A 21503-nucleotide genomic window follows, 5' to 3' on the forward strand; every position below is an offset into this window, starting at 1 on the left:
AAACAAAATAAAATAAAAAATATTTTAAAAATAAAAGTAAAAATGAATCACATTGTGGACATGGCAGTTAATTAGTAAACAAAGAGGTTTGAGAAGAGAATAACAATTCCTAGACTTTCAATTGACAAATATTGCAACGATTAAGCATTGAATATTAAAAAAGAGAAAAGTGAGCGTAAGACTTCCTGCACAAGACAAAGGCAACCATTTCTTTTGTTTTTATATGTTTTGTTGTTTTTGTTTTTCCAAGTAGAAAAATGAAACGCCTTGTTTTCCAAATGCCCGCGGGGGGAGGGGAGGGGATGAAGGAGGGGGGGCTAGGGGTGTTGGCCTCCCGCCTCCGTTCCGCTTCGATTGTAAGGCATCTGATGGATCTGAGGAAGGCGGAGCCTCTCTCTGTCACCGGGGGAGACGTCCAGGCACGTCACCGTACGGGCCAATCAGAGAGCTCTTTGGGCAAAACAACCAAATCCAACATGTCACAATGATACACGACTCAGCGCTGCCCCTTAGCAAGGTTTCTTTTTTTTGTGGGTGGGGGGGAGACACACACACACACACACGGTGGTTCCAGTTCACACAACACATTTTTCTTTCTTTTTTTGGGGGGGGGGGAGACACACACACACACACACAGTGGTTCCAGTTCACACAACACATTTTTCTTTCTTTTTTTGTGGGGGGGGGGGGGACACACACACACACACACACAGTGGTTTTTTTTTTACACTTAATGTTGAACCTGGAAGGGGGGGGAGGCAGTTTAAACTTACATGGTTTTTCAAAATAAAATACTTCAACACAATGACTAAGAAAACAAGCCTGCCAGGTAATAAGGTTACAATGTAACAAAGGAGGGGGGGGAGAGGGGGAGAGAGAGGGGGGGGGGGGGGGGTTCGGCTCTACTGGATGCAGCAGGTATTGCGATGGCCGTTGGAATCTTTGAAGCGCAGGCGCATCTTTGGACGATATTTCTCCAGGTAGAACAGCTGCTTGCTGTTGAACGCTCCGCGGCGCTTCCTGGAGAGACAAGCGGGCCGTGAGCACCGGACCGGGTCCACACACGTGAAAACATCGGGTGAATTATCTTTAATCGGACAAAACGCGCACAAAACTAAGATGAATTTCGTTGCCATATATTTAAAAAAAAATTGTTCAATATATGTTTGCAATAAGAATATTAAGGTGAATTACTTTGGCCACGACATTTTGTTAGTGAAATATGAAACTGTGAAAGCATTAATCTGATGACAAGGCCATTAAATATCTGTGCAGCGCTGTGAGGAGATACTCAATAAAGAAGTAGAGCCACCTTTTTATAACATATATATATTATAATATATACATTATATAACTACATATAATGCCTGAATGCCAACCTCTTCCATATCACTGTGGCAACGTTCTATAAAAATCCAAATATAATTTCAGCACGTGGGCCCGAAAAATAAATGTTAAGCTGTGACGCATCACCGACAAGCTATTTACAGACATCACCCCCCCCCCCCCCCCACCATGTGTTATGCATTACGAAAACATTAGTGTGTGTGTGGGGGGGGGGGGGTGACACACAGTGTGGGCACTTCAGATATTCTCGTGTGTTATGAAATCCTGCATTTTGTTTGGGAGTGAACGGTCTGTGTTACACGGGTTGTCCACCAGGGGCACCGACGCCGCCTGCGCAGCTCGGCACACTCCGGGTCACGTGACCTCACACAGCTCTTTAAAGATACCTGTGTGTGTGTGTGTGTTTGTATAACCTCTGACCTGAAATTCAGCTTTTCAAATAAAACACAACCTTCTCCTGTGCGAACACTCGGCCCGATGATATTACGTTTTGTAATATAATATTCTGAGTGGAGCATTTTTAGAATTGACATGCACGGCTGCACGTGAACGTGAATATTAGTGGAATATTTACTTTCATAAGCAAAGTCAACAGCTTCGTAGGGCTGTCACCACATCAGATTTTCACAACAGGATTATCGCGGCCAAAAATATCACAATATCTATCAAAATAATCATCTTTTAGTTTCATTATTGTGTGTTTTTCTCTCTTTTTTGGTGAATTAATAGGAGTGCGGGGGGCTGGAGCCTCACTTACTGTCGGATGAACTGAACAGCATCTTCATATTTCATCCCACATTCAATCAAGGCGAGCGCCACCAGAACCGGAGCTCTGCAGGGACACAAGAGGGTCAGAAACATCAAGGTGGGATCTCCATGGAGCTGGTCGAACGATGTGGATCCGAACGTCAATAATCACAGAGGAAATAAAGTACGATACGATCTAAGAACGTTGTACTTTACAATCTAAGAACGTCGTACTTTATGAACACATTACTTGAGAAGCGCTCACCTGCCCAGCCCCGCCACGCAGTGGACCGCCACACAGCAACCCGGCTCCTCCCTGAACTTCAGCTTCAGCAGGTTCAGCCAATCGTCCACGATCTGGTTGGAGGGAGGAGCTCCGTCATCGAAAGGCCAATCCTGGAAGAGAAGGGGAAGGGGAATGATGTCATCCGCTCGGTTTATTAAAAACCAAAACAAAAGAAGTGTGAGGGCTGAACCAGCTGCAGGGGGGGGGGGGGGGGCAATGTTGTTGTAGAGGAGGCGGCTGGAGGGCTTCTCCGCCTTTATTATGACTTGTTAGGGTTTTATTTCGTGGTTACACATTAAGTTTAAAAACAATAAGTCGTCTTTGATAGCATCAGTCCATGGAAAATCATGGAGAGACTTGTCATTGAGTGAATCCATGAACAAAAACGTGCAGTGTTGCCGAGTCATCGGAAGGCAAAAAGCCGCCAGAGGGCAAATCATTAAATTTGTTCCAGCGACAAATACTTCAATGGATTAATTAGCGGAGGAAAAAAATGTTTGTCAGTCACAACTTCTCAAACGAGAGGATCATCTTTTTCTGCCTCATTTTAATATCTTTTGGGTTTGAAAATGTTTGAGCGGTCTGAACTTCAGAAACTGTGTGTTGAGGCATTTCTCACCATTTTAGGCACAAGTGAATCAATCCCTCTGTCCGTCTACCTACTTACCTACCTACCTAACTACCAATCTAACTACCTACTTAACTACAAACCAATCTACTAACTAGTCTACCAACCAAACTATCTACCTACCAACCAACCTACCTACCAACCAACCGACCAACCAGCCTCTCTTCTGTTCTCGACATGTCATGTGGCGAGCGACTGAGCGAGCTGTACCCAGCATGCCGTTCAGCGGTGTAACAGGTAGTGATTAAGGCCCGCAGGGTCGAACTCACCAGAACTTGGATCCCTTCCTTCACCACCAGAGTGGCGTCATAGGTGGCCTCACAAACCCTCACGACGGTGGTCACTCCATACTTCTTCAGCTCCTGGAGAAAGAAATATGCATCACAGGATTAATCACTTGATTTTCAGTCTCAAATGCGTCTTTTATTCCAGTTAAACGTTGGCTGAAATATCATGCGACGGGTTTTCATTGTTTGATTATCACCCATCATTATTATTATTAATGTGAACACAGTCCAGCTTTACTACTTTAAACACGTGTAAACTAAACTTGGCACCTTTGAATCCGGCTCACCTCGATGAACTTGTTCAGGGTGGCGTTGGTGGGATTGTGGGTAATGAGGAACCGCATGTTCTTGTAGGTGATCTCCACCGGGGCCGGTCTGTTCATGCGAGCCATTGTGACAAACGTAAAACTTAAAAAAAGAAGAAGAAAGTAACAAAACCCCAAAAGTCTTCCACAGAGTAAAAACACGAATGTAAACACTTAGTTAAACTCGGGAGGGAATGTCAAAAAAAACTAAACAGAAAAGGTCTAAAACGAGCTTCTAGAAACCCAGAAACAGAAATCCTCTGGTCTTCTTCGAGGTTGACTTTAAAAAAAAGAACAAATGGAGAAAAAAAACAAAGGCTGCAACGGGTAAATTTAGGGTGTTGACGGCCGGAAAGAAAAGGGCGGAAAAATCAGAAAAACAACTCAAAACCCCTCTCCTTTGGAAGAAAAGAAAAGAAAAAAGGAAGAGAAAGACCAGGCTGGTTCCACCTTGGTTCTGGCCGGGCGGATCGCCGACGAGGGCAGTGTGCAGCGGGTAAAGTTACCCCATCCAGGCCGAGGTGTCGCTGGTTCTGGGAGGCGGTCCCGGTCCTGCGTGTGGGGGGGGTTCCCTCCTGTAGGCTCAAGTGCGTCGGCTCGATGGCGAGTTCGGTCGTTCACTCGTCTGCATAGGCAGCGTGCTGAGCCTGGCAGTAGTCCCCACTGCCCTTCAGAAACTCCATAAATGTGTGACCCAGAACACCACAGAACTGCTGCAGGACACAGAGACAGGGAAGGAGACAAGGAGGGAGGAGACGCCTTTTAATATTTGGAAAAAAAGGACACAACAGAGAGAGGGCTTCAAGGACTCGAGGGGCGCTGCGACGAGTCGGCCGGCGTTTTAACCGTGGTTTTCTCTCCGTGTGTTTGTTGGTAAACGGCTGAGCCAATCCGCGCGACACGCTCGCAGAGACGGAGAAAGAATTGATTAAATTATCTCCTTTTGGCTCGTCGGTTGCGTTTGATTTTAAAAACAAAAATACACACACACATATCATGACAGATCTATTGTACAGTTACAGTGATGTAACTCAAATGTGTGTGTATATGATGCAACTATGTGGCAAAACAGAAGTATATATATATATATATACACATATGTGTGTATGTATGTATATATGTGTATATATATCTATATTTATATCTATATACATACATTGTGTGTGTGTATGTATGTGTATATAATATATATATATCCACACATATGTGTGGATGTATATATGTGTATTTGTGTGTATATATATCTATATTTATATCTACACTAAAAAAAACGATTCAAGCCCTTCTTAGAGGTGACCCATTTAAATATTGTTTGATACATTTAAATAAATCAATTACAAAACGAAGATATTTATTTTGAATGGGTGTAACACAAAATGTATGAATACTTTCATTGATTAGATTTATTTAGGTTACACTCACAAAAATGATTCAAGCCCTTCTTCGAGGTGACACATTTAAATATTGTTTGATACATATAAATAAATCAATTACAAAAATAGATATTTATATTTAATGGGTGTCACACAAAATGTATGAATACTTTCATGTATTAGATTTATTTAGGTTAGATGGTGTGCATATCAACTCAAAATAAATGTGTTTCATTGGGGACTACTCTTTGCGCATGCGCTTTCTGAAAATCAGTTGTTTGCATGAGGTGAACACACTTTCATGGCTGTACGGTGGTTTAGTGGCTAGCACTGTCGCCTCACAGCCAGAGGGTCGTGGGTTCAATTCCCAGTCTGGGCCTTCCTTCTGTGTGGAGTTTGCATATTTTGTTAGTTAGTTAGTTTATATTTTGAGTTGGACAAACACAAATTAATTTAATTTAATGAATATCGTTATTTTATTTTAGATGTATTTGATACAAATGAGTTGGACTAACTTAATTACATTTTATTGCACTGATGTGCTAAATTTGAGTTGGAGTTGCATATAATTATTGGATGGAAAACCTGCCAACAATTTAATCATCCAATGAGTCATTTCTTTGAGTGCATGTAGGTCAAACCTGTGAGAGCTGATCTCACCGCGAGGCCTTCAGGCTCTAACGGGAATCATCATCCACACCGGCCTGACTCACTGACACCCGGCCCTTCAAACGCGTTTAAAAGAGATGCCCACTTACAGGACGTGTCTCTCTCCAGCTCCAATTACTATTAAAACACACACCCACACAACTACAATAAGCTGTTCGAGTACGCTTTGTTTAATCCGGTATTATCCGGCTGAAAAGCAGCATTTGTCGTGGAAAACTACGACAGAGAGAGGTGAAACGACCGTGAGGGAGGCGATATAAGGAGACAAAGAGGAGGCGAGACGAGTCGAAGTGGCCATTTAAACGGCTGACATGTCGCGGTGCGTTCAGGGGCCGGTGGAGCGTCCTTTGTGTGCGCGTGAGGAGACTCGGGCGCCATCATCTGAGGGAGGCCTTTCTCCCCGGAGCCGGAGGAGGATGAATCTTTTTTCTTTTTTTAAAGCGCGACATAAATACGACAGGGTTATGGAAGCCACGAAGAAGACGTCATTTATATGTATTCCCCGTGAACAAGAAGAAGAAAACGACCGTTAGTCGTTAGTAACTTCCGAGTGACGAGCTCGCGCTGCGCATCCCGGGCCAGCCGCTTCCGTCACCGCGACGAACGTCACGAAAAAACCAAACCGTTAACAACCCGTTAATAACGGTTGGGCTAACGATTAAAAACGAGACAAAGCGTGACGTTATCGTGAAGCGTCAGAGTCGCGGAGGTGTTTAAACCGAGCAGGCCGTGATTTTTCCAACGGAGACGAAGGAGAAACCCCGTCGCAGCCACACACGAAAAGAGTCAATCACACATAAACAGTCAGTTGGTGTGACAGGCGTCAGGGTCACGGAGGTATTTAAACCCGTGATTTTCAACATAGAAGAAGGAGAAACCCCGTTGCAGGTCAGCTTGTAACGATAACGTACAGATATTTTTCACAGACAAGACATAAAAACCGACGCAATAAAAACAACAACAACATGGCGGCCACAAAAAAAGGGAAGAAACGTGTTACTTACTGGGATATGCTTACTCATTGAAGATTGTAGCTTAATCATACAGCCGGTCTCCAGAAAAAGGTAAAGCTATGAAACTGGTTCTTCACCATACAGTCCCCGTGTGTTTCTCCGAGCGGAGCCGAAGTCTCCTGATCCGCCGCGACCACACCGTCACGATGTTGGGAAAGACCGATTCAATTTCCTGCCGGAACTTTTCAAAATAAAACACAAAGGTTACAATTGTTTTTGATTGTTGCAGATTCTAGTAAAAAAATAAAGGAAGTATAAACTGCTCAACTAAATTATTATAGATTGAGGCAAGACATTATTCACTCCAAGAAGTATTTAATTCATAGTACATTTATAGATACTCAATATAAACCCTATACCAGCTTAAACAATAAAGTCGTATTAATGCATCAATACTTGTCATCCAAATATGTTCCGAAACACACAGGCAAAATAGCTTACTGTCAACAAAAGTGTCAACCATTCAGTTATGAGACAAAAGAGACACCGTCGTGTCCTTAGTTTGAACTTGACACACTTAGAAGTCAGTCCAACCAGTTTGATCAAAAACCAACGAGGTGCACATGTGGTTTCCGGGGAATTTTAGAGAGTACTTTATGATCTAAGAACAGAGTACTTTATGATCTAAGAACATAGAATTTTAAACTGGAATCGCAGGTTGTTCCTCTTTAACACCAGCAGCATTGTTTTAGTGTTGACTCCTGCTCTCAAGCGTGTTCATGTTCATTTAGGAAGAAGTGTCACATATAAACACATACACACATGTGTTAGCAGGCACGTGCACAGACATTTTGGGGGGCAGGTGCTCAAACCCAAAAAAAGGGCACCCAATGCCAAAAAAAAATTCTGACAGAGTTAAAGCATAAGCAGCATTACACTGATGATGCAATACATCCTCAACCTGCGTCTCCTCTGGCAGCATCAGACAGCTAGCTTACATTTTCTTTATGAATAAAGATGAATTATTATATAGCAACAACAGTACAAGCGTTCTGATTGGCTAATGGGCGTCATGCCAGCCACGTATCGCCCTCCTCGCTGGTCTGATACGGATCCGTATTGCCCTCTGACGTCATTTTCAAAATGAACGATATTGATAGACAACAGCCAAGAGCAGTGGTCCTCAAACTAAGGCCCGCGGGCCAGATACGGCCCGCCTCCACATTTGGCCCGGCCCTCTGAACAAGAGAGGCCTTAGGATTTTTTTTCAGTCTGGCCACGCAAATCCTAGACTAGCCCCTGTTGAATAGAACGGAATAAGAATTCTCTCTCTCTTTCTTTCTCTCTCTCTCTCTCTCTCTCTCTCTCTCTCTCTTTCTCTCTCCTCTCTCTTCTCTCTCTCTCCCTCTCTCTCTCTTTTCTCTTGAATTCTCTCTCTCCTCTCTCTCTCTCTCTCTCTCTTCTCTCTCTCTCCTCTCTCTATTCTCTAAACATAACTAACGTCAGTAAACAGCTGGACGAGGCTTTGAAATCACGGAGTTTTTGTTTGTTTATTTTTTTAGGAACCGTCGGACCAGTTGTGACGTCATGTTTTCAGCAGCGTAATGTTGTGGTTGATTTATCACAAAACAACGTCAGGGGACAAACACCGTCATGACCTGTTGGTCTGGTGCTGCGGGTCAGAGGAGAAGGAGGTGCAGCCGTTCGGTGGCGCGAGGAGCACTGAGCAGAGGAGGAAGTGGAGGAGGAGGAGGAAGTGGAGGAGGGGGGGGGGGCTCGTGAGCGCCGCGGAGCGGGTCTAGGCGAAATTCTCACAAGAACTCAAATAAATTCCCCGTCGGATATTAAAACACATTTGGGGGGACTTGATGACAGAGAGAGTAACGTTTATTCTTAAATACGGATGAATAAAAAAAATGTGTCTCCAGCAAAAAGGGCACTTTACTCATCCAGGGCAAAGGGACTGGTGCTTGAGCACCACTGGGCTCTATCTGTGCACGTGCCTGTGTGTTAGCCATGACTTTACATGTTACTAAAGGTGACTTATATTACCACTTAAGTCACAATAATCATACCCTGATATATTATGCTTTTTATCTTTATGTTCTTTCTTTTATTCCTTGCATGTATTTTTTTACTCGTGAATGACGCACCGTGACCTTATTTTGAAGAGGAACCCAGGAAACTTCCGGTTTCACCCTCTGTGTCATTGCCTCCAGCTTGACGAGCAGCTCTTTTAAAACCCCACCCTGAAAAACGCCGATTCTCTGCCTCCGTGCTGCACCGGTCAGGTGGCGAGGCCCGGGCTGCCCTCTCGTCTCCTGCAGCCACCACGTGGGCTCCAGAAAACACCCACAACGACAACTGGAAATGGAGTTAATAACAATATAAAAAGCAACAATAACTCACTGCTTTAAGCTTTATGAGAGGGCAATGTAGATACAACCTTAAATTGGGATAGATAGATAGATAGATATAGATAGATATATACTTTATTAATCCCCAAGGGGAAATTTGTCGTAGCAGTAGCAGCACCAATAAACCAAACACACAAGAATAAAAAAATAAAAAATAAAATATAAAATATAAAAAACAGGGATGAAAGATATAGAAGCATACAAAGCAAAATATAAATAAAATATATATGTATATATACAACATATATGCATACACAATACACAATACTAATGACAAATTAAACTAAATATAAAAACACCAAATATAAACAGTGTGCAAAATGCAAAGTGTGTGTATGTGTGTAGTGTAAATAAATGAAATGTGTGAAGTGCAGATCAACATAGTGTGGATATGAAGTTATTATTGTAGTTATTGCACTATGATCTGGCAAGAGGTGATCTGTTATAGAGCCTCATAGCCGTCGGCAGGAATGTTCTCCTGTATCTGTCCTTGTGGCAGCGGATATATATGGAAGTGTATGTTGTGTATAGCCTGTATAAAATATTACATCTTAAGGTATTTCACTGTTATCACAAGTCATTACAACTGGAGGTTCAGCTTTCTAACAAGACATATAGTTCATGGTTGTAAGTTTTAACTTATGGCTTTATTTATGCTTGATGAATCTCGCTTTAATGTTGTTGATTCATACTTTATTTTACAGGTCTTTTAATTTCATGTTTGTCTTTCTAATAATTCCCAAAAGATGCTTGTAATTTAATAGAGACAGTGGTCAATTGGTTTGTAGATATGTCTTTTAATGTGTCAGCGATACACGCAGAGAGCAAATTCAACAGATGTGAATGATACAGCTTCCGGTATTAAGGGAATTTATAGATAAATATTTATTTGGCTTTCGAGGAAGATGTTCTTTTTTTTTATTAATTCGAGAAATTACGTGGATGCTGAGGACCAGTAGAACAAAGTCAACGGTCCTCTTGTGTTCATGCGTTTACTGGTGTATACTCAACAGTGCAGTGATGAGTAATAGCAATAATATAGCTTTTAGTATGTAAATTCCTGGGCTTTTGATATAATTGTCCTGATTTATGTTAGTTGGCATTTCTTTGGCATTTTTTTTCTTTCATTATTTTCTAGTAAATGTTTGACATGATGCCTTTGGGTTGCTGTTCAGCCCGTGTTTGAGTCATATAATTACCAGATTACATTTGTTTTAAGTCCTCAGCCTCATTCCTAAAAGACAGAAAAGGTTGATTCATGTCAGTGGCTGAAACAGCTCCTGTAAACTGAATGTAAACGCGTTTTCTACCTAATTAAACCACTTTGCTGTCAAGAATCACTGCAGTAAAATCATGTGCAGAAGAAGAAACTGATAAGTGACACAAACATCGTGGTTGTTTACATGTGGGACGGACTTCTTCTGGGGGAGAGGACGATGAGAAGACGCACTAGTCACTAGTGCCTGTGACTCCAGTCAAGTCTCCACCTGCAGGAGGAAACACCACCTCCCAAACAGCTGCCGGAAGAGGCGGGGCTTCGACGTCACACGCCTGAAGTGAAAGTGAAGCGAAGTGTTTGTCGGAGCGACGGTCGAGACACGTCTCCGTGTTTCTGTCCAAATAAATATTAAATATTACACTTTGCTCGTCTTCTCAACAGCTGAGCCACAACCGGGTGAGTGACAGCTGCTGATGTTTACTGTGTTTCACTCACTGGTGTTAAAGCTCGAATCAAACAGGAAGTCACTCTTTTCACTTCCTCATGGGCAGAAGGCCTTCAGTGAAGAGTAGACTGACGAGGAGTGATGTCATATTAAACTAAATCTCTATGAATAATGATGCATTTAAATCGTTTGTCGTGACACTTTGACCTTTGACCTCTAGGTGTCGATATGGCTGCTGCCAGCAACCTGCCGTCTGAAGACCAGTTCCTGTGCTCCGTCTGTCTGTCTGTGTTCACGGATCCAGTCACAACACCATGTGGACACAACTTCTGCAAGAAGTGCCTCAATGATTACTGGAATACCAACAACCAGAACATGTGTCCACTGTGTAAAAAGGTTTTCACCTCAAGACCTGAGCTGCACATCAACACCTTCATCTGTGAGATGGTTTCTCAGTTCAGACAGTCGACTCAGCAGAAAGCCAGCAGCAGCAGCTCAGAGCAACAAGAGTCCAGACCAGGAGAAGTTCCCTGTGACGTCTGCACTGGAACCAAACTGAAGGCCCTGAAGTCCTGCCTGGTGTGTCTGGAGTCCTACTGTGAGACTCACCTGGAGGGTCACCTGACAAGACCAGGCCTGAAGAGACATCAGCTGATGGACCCTGTGGAGAACCTGGAAGGCAGGATGTGTCTGAAGCACGATAAACCTCTGGAGCTGTTCTGTAGGACCGACCAGACGTGTGTCTGCACGCTCTGCACTGTGTTGGACCACAAGATGCACAATGTTGTTCCTCTGAAACAAGAATATGAAGGAAAGAAGGTGGAGCTGCAGAAGACAGAGGCTGAAACTCAGGAGATGATCCAGAAGAGACGCCTGAAGATTCAGGAGGTCCAACACAACGTGAAGCTCAGTGAGGAAGATGCAGACCGAGAGAAAGCAGAAGGTGTTCAGGTCTTCACTGGTCTGAAGGAGTCTGTGGAGAGGAAACTGAAGGAGCTCATCACTACGATAGAAGAGAAGCAGAGAAGCACCAAGAAACAGGCTGAAGACGCCATCAGAGAGATGGAACAGGAGATCTCTGATCTGATGAAGAGGAGCACTGAGGTGGAGAAGCTCTCCCTCTCTGAAGACCACCTCCACCTCCTCCAGAGTGTCCAGTCCCTCAACATCCACCATCCACCACCCACCAAGGACTGGTCTCAGGTCAGTGTTCCTCCAGCATCACATGAGGGGACTGTGAGGAGAGCTGTGTCTCAGCTGGAGGAGACGCTCAGTGACATGATGAAGATGCTGGTTGAAGTTGAGATGAAGAGGTTCCAGAAGTTTGCAGTGGATGTGACTCTTGATCCTGAAACGGCTCATCCTCAACTCTTCCTCTCTGATGACGGGAAACAAGTGAAACGTGGTGATGTGAGGAAGAATCTCCCCGACAACCCAGAGAGATTTACTTCGTGTTTTTATGTTTTAGGAAAGCAAAGTTTCTCTTCTGGCAGATTTTACTTTGAGGTTCAAGTGAAAGGAAAAACTGTCTGGACTTTAGGAGTAACCAGAGAGTCGGTCAACAGGAAGGGATACATCACACTGAGCCCTCAGAAGGGTTTCTGGACTATAGAGTTGATGAATGGAAATGGTTGCTACGCTCTTGATGACCCTCCAGTTCGTCTCCCCCTGAAGTCTCGGCCTCAGAAGGTGGGGGTGTTTGTGGACTATGAGGAGGGTCTGGTCTCCTTCTATGACGTAGAAGCTGCAGCTCTCATCTACTCCTTTACTGGCTGCTCCTTCAAGGAGAAGCTCCTCCCACTCTTCTCTCCTGGTTTTAATCTTTTTGGGACAAACTCCTCTCCTCTGATCATCTCTCCGTGAATCAAACTGCCTGATTATTTTATTCATGATCAATAAGTCCCTGAACAATAATGCATCACCATCAATACATAAACACATGAAATTAGTCTTCACGCGTCCGGTGTATTTATACACCAGACAGAAGTTTTAGTACTACAATACTGAATTAGAGACACATTTTGAAATAAAAAGACGTAGGCCTAATGTCATTTGTGGTAATAAATGTCGGTAGGCTACATATTTAGTGATAGCCTATCTGATGTGAACTTGTTTTCCTCTGAATGTGTCAGTCATCACTTGTGTCCCTCAGGCAGCTTCAGGGTTAAAACAGGAACATCAAAAGTATGTTTGGCGACGCAGTGAAAAAATGTTTAAATGGTGATTTGAGATCTTCTGACTTGTGGACTGTGGGTGTAACTCTGTTGATCTCTACAGACGTAACGGGAGGATGTCTTTCCTCTAATTGTGTTCAAGGGCCAGTGTGTGACATGTAGGGGCATTCTTAGCAGCAATGGAATATAATATTCATACGTGTGTTTTAATCTGTGTATAAACACCTCAAACTAAGAATCAAAGTGTTTTCCTTCGCTTTCTATCTAACTTCCGCCATCTTGCACCGCCATGTTTCTACAGGAGCCCAGAAGGGACACTATTTCTGGAGAGAGCCATTCGCATTTTTCATGGTCTGAAGCTACGGGTGCGTTCAGGAACTACTGATAAGCCCCGACATTAGTACTCTGTAGAAATCTACAGATGGACCATGTGGCTTTAAGAGAGATTGCATAACATGTATTCTACCTCTACTTTGAAACCTTTTATTTCATTGACTTTCTATATTGTCTGTATTAGATTTGTTTTCATGTTTTAAATAAACATCTTTCAATGGCAGTTCTGTCTTTGTATTATTACCATAATTACTGGATAACATTGGTTCAGAAGGCTTCCTAATGTTGAGTATTCTGAAACTGGGCACTACGCAGATGGTGGAAAACAGGCTTCCGGACGCGCGTGGATTAAGTTATCAACATTTAATGGCAGGAAGTGTAAAACAAACATTCAAGGCGCTCTCCTCGGCTCTCGGCTCCCGGCTCCCCCCGGTAGCTCAGCCTCGCTGCCTCGGAGCTTACCTGTGAAAGAGAAGATCTCTCCAACACACGGGCTGTGTCTACTACCGGACACTTTATGAAGTACACTACAATTCAGTGCACTGTATTGCAGTGCACTGCGTCGCTGATGAAGTGCTGTCTCAAATGGAACACTTACGTTAACCACTTGGCGGAAGTGACGATTTAAATCTGTTCACGGCACCCGCGAAATTAAGCCGGGAGTGACGTATGCAAATCTGCTTGCGATACCCTAACCCTTAAAGTGACAAAATGAATGCACTTCTTGCCCTCTTGTTGTCCCTTGTTTACCCCTTTCTCCACCCCATGTGGAAACTGCGATACCTCCACAATCGCGGCAGGAGCCTCCGCCTTCTGGCTGAAGTCGAGATGGTATATGTACATTTAATTGTGATTTTGCCTTACCTTCACAGCATAGCTTCATGTAGTAGTTGCAATTAAATTCTCCTCGCTATGCTAAATTCTCAATTGTCTTTGTCAGAAGTAGCCTTCTTCTTTGCAATCCACATACACACCATATGGAAATAAAACATGACAAATCTGTACATGTTTGTCCCTAGATTCCAATTAGTTTTAAGAATTATCCACTGAAATGATAGGCATCATCTGCTTGAATTCACAGTAATAGGCCTACTTTGACTGACTGTACTTTTATACACATCTCTGTTGTAGTTAAGTTTACCCTGATACAGGAATCAATTAGCAATTGAACACACATGCATATTAATTATTGTTACAAACATGCATCAATTCTAATATAAATCAGAAAACGCAATAAAAGACTACAAAACCTCAATGACAACATTTTATTGATAAAATGACACATATTAATTAGGGCTGTGAAACGATTACAAATTTTAATCGGGTTAATCACAGGTTTTTGTGGATTAATCATGATTAATCACATATTACTGATATTCTCGGTATATTTTGTGAGAACATAGAGATTTATGACAAAAGACGGATATATACATTTATACATTCTTCTATACAATGGTGCTGCAACTCAGCAGTTATTTAGCAGTTTTCTTCCATATGGAACATTAATACATCTTCATCCTAAACAGAATGTTTAACCCTCCTGTTACCTTTCGGGTCAATTTGACCCCATTCAATGTTTAATGTCGGTGTTCTTTGGGGTCAATTTGACCCCAGGCTGTTTTTCACTGTGTCAAACATATAAGAAATATCAACTTTTTTATTTATTTAAAGGGCTATTTAGGTAGTCAACAAACAAACATAAAGTACCTCACACTTAAACTTGGGAAGCAATATTAATTCTAATAATTTTCTGGAGGTTTTAATTGCTGGGGTCAAATTGATCCCGAGGTAAAATATGTTAGTAAATGTAAAGGTAACAGGAGGTTAAACAGAACATTTTCTCTAGTTTGTCAACCATTAACTCCACCATGATACAATCTAAAGGCCTCTAGTCTTCCTCTAGCAGCTGCTGAGGCAAACTGACTGTGTGGGTTTTCTTCATGAACTGGGCCGTGATGAAAGGGACGGTGGGGACACCGCTGCAAAGCTGAACCCTCACCGGCCCGGACAGGTGGACAGATTGACAAGTGACTTTTTTTTTGTTCGGTCCCGATGCGCACGCACGGAGCTCTGTGGCGCGCGAGACGGAGATCGATAAGTGTTAACGCAACGCGAAGAGACAGAAATGACATGCTGCTGTGGAGATACGATCAACAACAGACGTTTAGTTTAATAAAAGAACAAAGACGTGCTATAGAGAACATGTCAGGGGGCGGGCCAATCTCTTTAATGTCATGCGATCTACCAACACTACGCCGCGATCGACTGGCAGGTCGCGATCGACGTGTTGAGACCCCTGATCTACAGGAAGTAAAAGTCGTAACAAGGTTTCCGGAGGTGAACCTGCGGAAGGATCATTACGGATGAACAGACCGTCTGCATGAGAGCGGACAGAGTTCAGATTGAAGTGGTGTATTGGAAGCTCATTTAGCAAGTGACTTTTTTTTCGTCCCGACGACCAACAACAGACGGATTGGAAGCTCATTCTGCGCATGCGTTAAATGCGTTTAAAAAAAAAAACTAGTTAAACCTGGAATTGAATTAACGCGTTATTTTTCACAGCACTAATATTAATATAATCTTCCCCTCCCCTCCCCACACACTCTACAGCAGCCACCCAGTCCCAGGCGGCGCTGCCGTATCAATGTTGCAATGCCACTGCTGGCGTTGTATTGTGATGGCCACAGTGACATGAGGGTGGACTTCAGGCTCACCCGAGTCATTCAACGCCCTCATGGCTGTGCTGGGCACTGACTGACCACGGATGGGGCCCCGAGATCTCCTGTCTAGTTTTTATTTTTTGGCTTGCCAGCGCCACCTCCTATCGGGTGGTGGCCAGGGCCTTCGACAGGCCACCGTTCACCGGCTGGTGCACAGGATGAGTGGGCAGATCGCTGCGCTCCTGTACACCGTTGTCCGCCACCCTACAGGAGAGGAACTCCCACGCCTCGGTGCCCGCTTCGCCCGTCTAGCTGGGTCGGCAGCCTTCAGCAGAGGGGTGGGGGCTATTGATGGCTGCCACATCAGAGTGAAGCCCCCAGCGGAGGATGCTGCCTGCTATCTTAACAGGAAGCTTTTTCATTCCATCCAGCTGCAGGCCATCTGTGATGATAAGTGCAAATTCATAGATGTGTGTGTGGGCTACCCAGACTCAGAGCATGATGCCAGGGTCCTGCATAACAGCCCCATCTTCTATGAGCAGTCATAGCCTCCACCAGGATACTGTATCCTTGGGGATGGTGGCTACCCTGCCTGTCCCAACCCATCTGCCTCATGACCCCCTTCAGGCAGCCTGTCCACCTCCAAGCTACAACTGCTGCCTGTCAAAGGTGTGTTGTGGAGAGGTCCTTCGGGATACTGAAGACGCGATGGCGGTCCATCTTCTTAAAGGCCCTGGAGGTGGATGTGAGGTGCCAGAGGTCATTGGAGCCAGATGCAGATGTCGGGAGGGCAGCAGAGGACCAGCCAGCACCTCCAGGAAACGTCTCTGGGGCAGGAAACAGAAATAGGATAGCCATTCAGTGCTATGTCCCAGACCACGATTACATTTAAATTACATTACATAAAATTTAATTAATTGTCTTCCGGCGCTGCACGCGTGGCTGCCTTTCACAGTAGCTCCTGCTCACAACTTAGTTTTAGTATATTATGTGTTTTTTCCTCGTTATTTCTTGTCACTTTTTTTTCCCCTGCTACTAGTTACAGTTTAACGGTGCAGTATGGCAGCTGGACACGTCGAGCTTGTCGTGGTCTATCTGCTGTTAATCGCTATTTTCACCTCCGTGTTTGGGGACCCAGCACGCAACCACGGTCCAGTTATTTACGAGGACCAGCTGTTGGCATTCCGGGACTCGGCGGTGCTACTACCGAGGAAAGACCCTATGTTCCCGTGAGATGAGGAGGAAGAAACGGGTAAGCCGTGCGGGGGCGGAACGTAGCGCCAGGAAAAGACGCTATTTACCCGTTCTACACTCCATCATCATGGGAAACGTGAGGTCTCTCCTAACAAGATGGACGAGCTAGCGGCGCTGACTCGCCATCAGAGGAATACCGGGAGTGTAGCCTCGTGGTGTTCACGGAGACGTGGCTAACAGAGCTAACTCCGGACACGCACGCTGCACTCGACGGGTTCCACATCATACGGGCGGACAGGACAACGGAGAGCGGTAAGAGGAAGGAGGAGGACTGGCAGTGTTTGTGAATGATAGATGGTGTAACTCTGGGCACATCACTGTTAAAGAGCAGACCTGCACACGGACATTGAGCTGCTAGCTGTTAGCATGAGGCCACACTATCTGCCAAGGGAATTCTCGCACGTTATCATGGTGGCTGCGTATGTCCCCCCCTCTGCTGACGCTGAAGCGGCCTGTGACGTCATCCACTCGGCGACCAGCAGGCTGCTGACACAGCACCCCAATGCTCTCCTCCTTCTCTCTGGGGACTTTAATCATGCCCCTCCGTCCTCCACTCTGCCCACATTCACCCAGTATGTCAAATGCCACACCAGAGACAATAAGACACTGGATCTTCTCTATGCCAACACCAAGGAGGCATACTCATCATCACCACTCCTCCCTGGGCCGATCTGATCACAACCTGGTGCACCTCCTGCCTGTGTACACCACTGTGCACAGAAGCAGCCAGCTGTGACCCGCACAGTTAGACGATGGACCGATGGAGCCGAGGAGGCTCTGAAGGACTGTTTCGAAACAACTGTGTGGGAAGTATTCAGTGATGCCCATGGGGAAGACATCGACGGTCTCACCGACTGCATCACGGACTACATCAACTTCTGTGTGGAGAACACCGTACCCACCAGGACTGTACGGTGCTTCTCAAACGGCAAACCCTGGATTTCTCAGAGATAAAGGCCCTCCTCAAGGAGAAAAAGAGGGCTTTTAGATCTGGCAACAAAGAGGAGCTGAAGACTGTGCAGAGGGAGCTGAGGATGAAGATCAGGGAGGGGAAGGATGTCTACAGGACGAAGATAGAGGACCAGCTGCAGCAGAGGAACACCGTCGGTGTCTGGAAGGGCCTCAAAGCCATTTCTGGGTTCAAGGGGCCCAACCAACAGCCTGAGGGGGACCAAAAGTGGGTGAACGACTTGAACTTATTTTTTAATAGATTTGACCGGCCACCCACCACTCCCCCCAACCAGACCTCCCGGCTGCTGCAACCCCCATCATCTGCACCCCCTGTGGACCACTGCCCCCCCTCTCCGTCTCCCTCACCTTCTTCCAGCACACTCGGCTCCCCTTCACACCTCTCATACACAGCATTCCACAACCAGCAACCCACTCCAACACCTCACAGCAACCCACCCCCCAGAGTGTCCCTTACCCAGGTGAGAAGGGAACTGAGGAGGATCAAAGTGAGGAAGGCCACGGGTCCAGACGGCATCAGCTCAAGGCTTCTCAAATCCTGCGCAGACCAGCTGTGCGGGATAGCGGAGCACATCTTCAACTTGAGCTTGAGGCTGGGGAAAGTACCACAGCTATGGAAGACATCCTGCGTGGTACCGGTACCAAAGACCCCGCGGCCCAAGGACCTCAATAGCTACCGGCCGGTGGCATTGACAGCCCACCTCATGAAGACCCTGGAGAGGCTGGTCCTTGCCCATCTCCGCCCTCTGGTGAGTTCATCCCTGGACCCACTCCAGTTCGCCTACCAATCTGGCATCGGGGTGGATGACGCCGTCATCTTCCTGCTACAAAGATGCCTCTCTCACCTGGAAAAGGCTGGAAGCACTGTGAGAGTCATGTTCTACGACTTCTCCAGTGCCTTCAACACCATAAGATAAGATAAGATAAGATATTCCTTTATTATACAGCCATACAGCCTTTGCTTCTGAGGGACAAGCTGGAGCAGAGCGGAGTGGACCACCACCTGACCGCATGGATCCTGGACTACCTCACCAACCGTCCTCAGTATGTGCGGATACGGGGGTGCGAGTCAGATCGGTTGTCCTGCAGCACAGGAGCCCCACAAGGAACCGTTCTGGCTCCATTCCTCTTCTCCATCTACACATCGGACTTCAACCACAACTCTGCTAACTGCCACCTGCAAAAGTTCTCCGATGACTCTGCAATCGTCGGCCTCATTTCCGCCGATGATGACAGGGAATACAGAGAGCTAAACCAGGACTTTTTAGGATGGTGCCAGCGGAACCGCCTCCAGATTAACTCCAGTAAAACCAAGGAGCTGGTGGTGGACTTCCGGAGTACGCCCTCCTCCGGTACCGGTGAGCATCCAGGGACTAGACATTGAGATCGTCAAATCTTATAAGTACCTGGGTGTTCACTTGAACAACAAACTGGACTGGTCCGACCACATACATGCACTTTATAAAAAGGGACAGAGCAGACTCTTTCTGCTGAGGAGACTGAGGTCTTTCGGGGTGCAGGGTGCACTCCTGAAGACCTTCTTCGACTCTGTGGTGGCATCAGCCATCTTCTACGGAGTGGTCTTCTGGTGCAGCAGCATCACTGCAGCTGACAGGAGGAGAATGGACAAGCTGATAAAGAAGGCCAGCAGCGTGCTGGGGCGTCCTCTGGATACCGTGGAAGTGGTGGGGGACAGGAGGATGATGACGAAGCTGTCGTCCATGATGAGCCACGCCTCCCACCCCATGCAGGACACTCTGGTAGCGCTGCACAGCTCCTTCGGTCACCGGCTGATTCATCCCCGGTGTCTGAGGGAGAGGTACCGCAAGTCCTTTCTTCCCGCTGCGGTTAGGCTACACAACCGGCTGAGCTCCCGGTAGGCCACTTCACAACCAAACTGAACTTGGTCACTCAGCAGTTTATCACTTTATCACTCTACCACTACCTGGTGCAACAACATGTGCAATATGCTGAAGTACTTTTGTTTATATACTTTGTTTATATATATATATATACTTTTATTCAGTCTGTACATATATTCTACTGTTTTTAATGCTTATTATATTCTACTGATGTTTTCTTTTTTAATGCTTATTATATTACTTGTTTCTATTTTATTATTCGTTTATCAGTGAGCTATACTACTGTGATCCTGTAATTTCCCCACTGAGGGACTAATAAAGGAATATCTTATCTTATCTTATCTTATACATACACAACATTAAAAAAACAACACACAACGATGATTGAAAGCTACAATTATTTCTAGAAGGACAAGCTTAGATAGCTATCGTAACGGTATTAATTATCGGGCGGCGTGTGGGCAAACGTTCGCGGTGTCATGTTAACCCGTTATTAAACTGAGCATATCCATTGTTAATCAGGACACTCTTGTAAAGGAGATTTTTAATCTCAATGAGGCATTTCCTGGTTAAATAAATGTAAAATAAAAATCCATTATTAAAATTGCTATTTCGATTGGTTAACAGAACAGCCGTTGTTTAACACTGTCCGATGACTGACATAGCTATCTGTCGTCGGACTTGCCGCTGGAGCAAGCGCCTGGAACCCGCCACCTGCCCCGGCTCGTCAAGCGAAAAGTGTCCGATAAAAGTGCACCTTCGTCGGACTGGCAAGAGGACCGGGTGGTGGATTACCCAGATAGTTTATCATAACTGCCATGCAGATCCAATGGCATCTAATGCTACCTAGGTATGCTCACTAATCTGAGAATGGCATGTTAGTAGTACATTGTAATACCAGTACAATGTGTAATTACCGCTGATACTTACATTTACGGTTTGTAGCTTCGTGGTCTACCGCTTGTGCTGTCCGCCATTGTTTTAGAAATAAAATGAAAAGCTGGCGAAAGGGCTCCTCCTCTTCCGCTACGTCGCCAAGATGGCGGCCGCTTAGGGCGAGTAGTGTCCATCGTTTTACACTACATTTTTTGCCCGTTTGCAGAGCGCCATCCGGGTACTTTCAGTGCACTGAATTCTGCTGGTTTTTTCAGTGGCGCACTTCGAACACTGAAAGTCAGCTCCAAGTGCTCAAGTGTGCGGTAGTAGACACAGCAACGGAGTCTCATACTCGTCCTGTTTCCGGTCAAAACGTCACTTCCGGTTCCGTCGCTAAAGTATTTTCACAATAAGAGTCCCGTCTTGTTATTGTCCGCATTAAAGTCACCTTCACAATAAAAGTCTCTTGTTATTGTGTCACTTCACGGAATTCAACCGGCCTCGTCAATCTATAATACTAACATACAGTCACCCTCATGCAACATACATTAATTCTTGCCATTTACATTTGCATAGAGTAAACATTACCCCTATGCTTCATAATACATTAATAACAATATCAATATTCTCCTTAATATTTTCTATTCTAATATCTTTCTATATGTATTAATTTAAAACATAAGACCTCTGCAGATATTA

At 45.0% G+C, this 21503-nt stretch overlaps 2 protein-coding genes across 2 annotated transcripts; one reads left to right on the forward strand and one right to left on the reverse strand.

The window, feature by feature from the left end:
* Positions 1 to 713: 713 nt before the first annotated feature.
* ptp4a1 (protein tyrosine phosphatase 4A1) lies at positions 714 to 3800 on the reverse strand. The gene is made up of 5 exons (XM_056408446.1): positions 3583 to 3800; positions 3278 to 3370; positions 2360 to 2490; positions 2105 to 2179; positions 714 to 1020 (listed from the first exon to the last, which is right to left on the reverse strand). Exons 1-5 carry the CDS (start codon positions 3685 to 3687, stop codon positions 903 to 905), a joined length of 522 nt encoding a protein of 173 aa, XP_056264421.1. The 5' UTR covers positions 3688 to 3800; the 3' UTR covers positions 714 to 902.
* A 6792-nt stretch (positions 3801 to 10592) lies between these two features.
* On the forward strand, positions 10593 to 13406 carry LOC130189557 (E3 ubiquitin-protein ligase TRIM39-like). The gene is made up of 2 exons (XM_056408423.1): positions 10593 to 10687; positions 10897 to 13406. The coding sequence occupies exon 2, from the start codon at positions 10905 to 10907 to the stop codon at positions 12537 to 12539; it is 1635 nt and encodes a 544-aa protein (XP_056264398.1). The 5' UTR covers positions 10593 to 10687; positions 10897 to 10904; the 3' UTR covers positions 12540 to 13406.
* Positions 13407 to 21503: the final 8097 nt, after the last annotated feature.

This window comes from Pseudoliparis swirei, chromosome 24 (genome assembly GCF_029220125.1).
Source record: "Pseudoliparis swirei isolate HS2019 ecotype Mariana Trench chromosome 24, NWPU_hadal_v1, whole genome shotgun sequence".
Taxonomy (NCBI): domain Eukaryota; kingdom Metazoa; phylum Chordata; class Actinopteri; order Perciformes; family Liparidae; genus Pseudoliparis; species Pseudoliparis swirei.

Bases quoted from the DNA above. Each gene is read 5' to 3' on its own strand.
- ptp4a1 (XM_056408446.1), bottom strand. From the start codon at position 3,687: ATGGCTCGCATGAACAGACCGGCCCCGGTGGAGATCACCTACAAGAAC. The intron at 3,371-3,582 runs GTGAGCCGGATT...TTCTTTCTCCAG, and splicing joins CCCTGAACAAGTTCATCGAG to GAGCTGAAGAAGTATGGAGT. The intron at 1,021-2,104 runs GTAAGTGAGGCT...TTGTCTCTCCAG, and splicing joins GCTGTTCAGTTCATCCGACA to GAAGCGCCGCGGAGCGTTCA.
- LOC130189557 (XM_056408423.1), top strand. From the start codon at position 10,905: ATGGCTGCTGCCAGCAACCTGCCGTCTGAAGACCAGTTCCTGTGCTCC.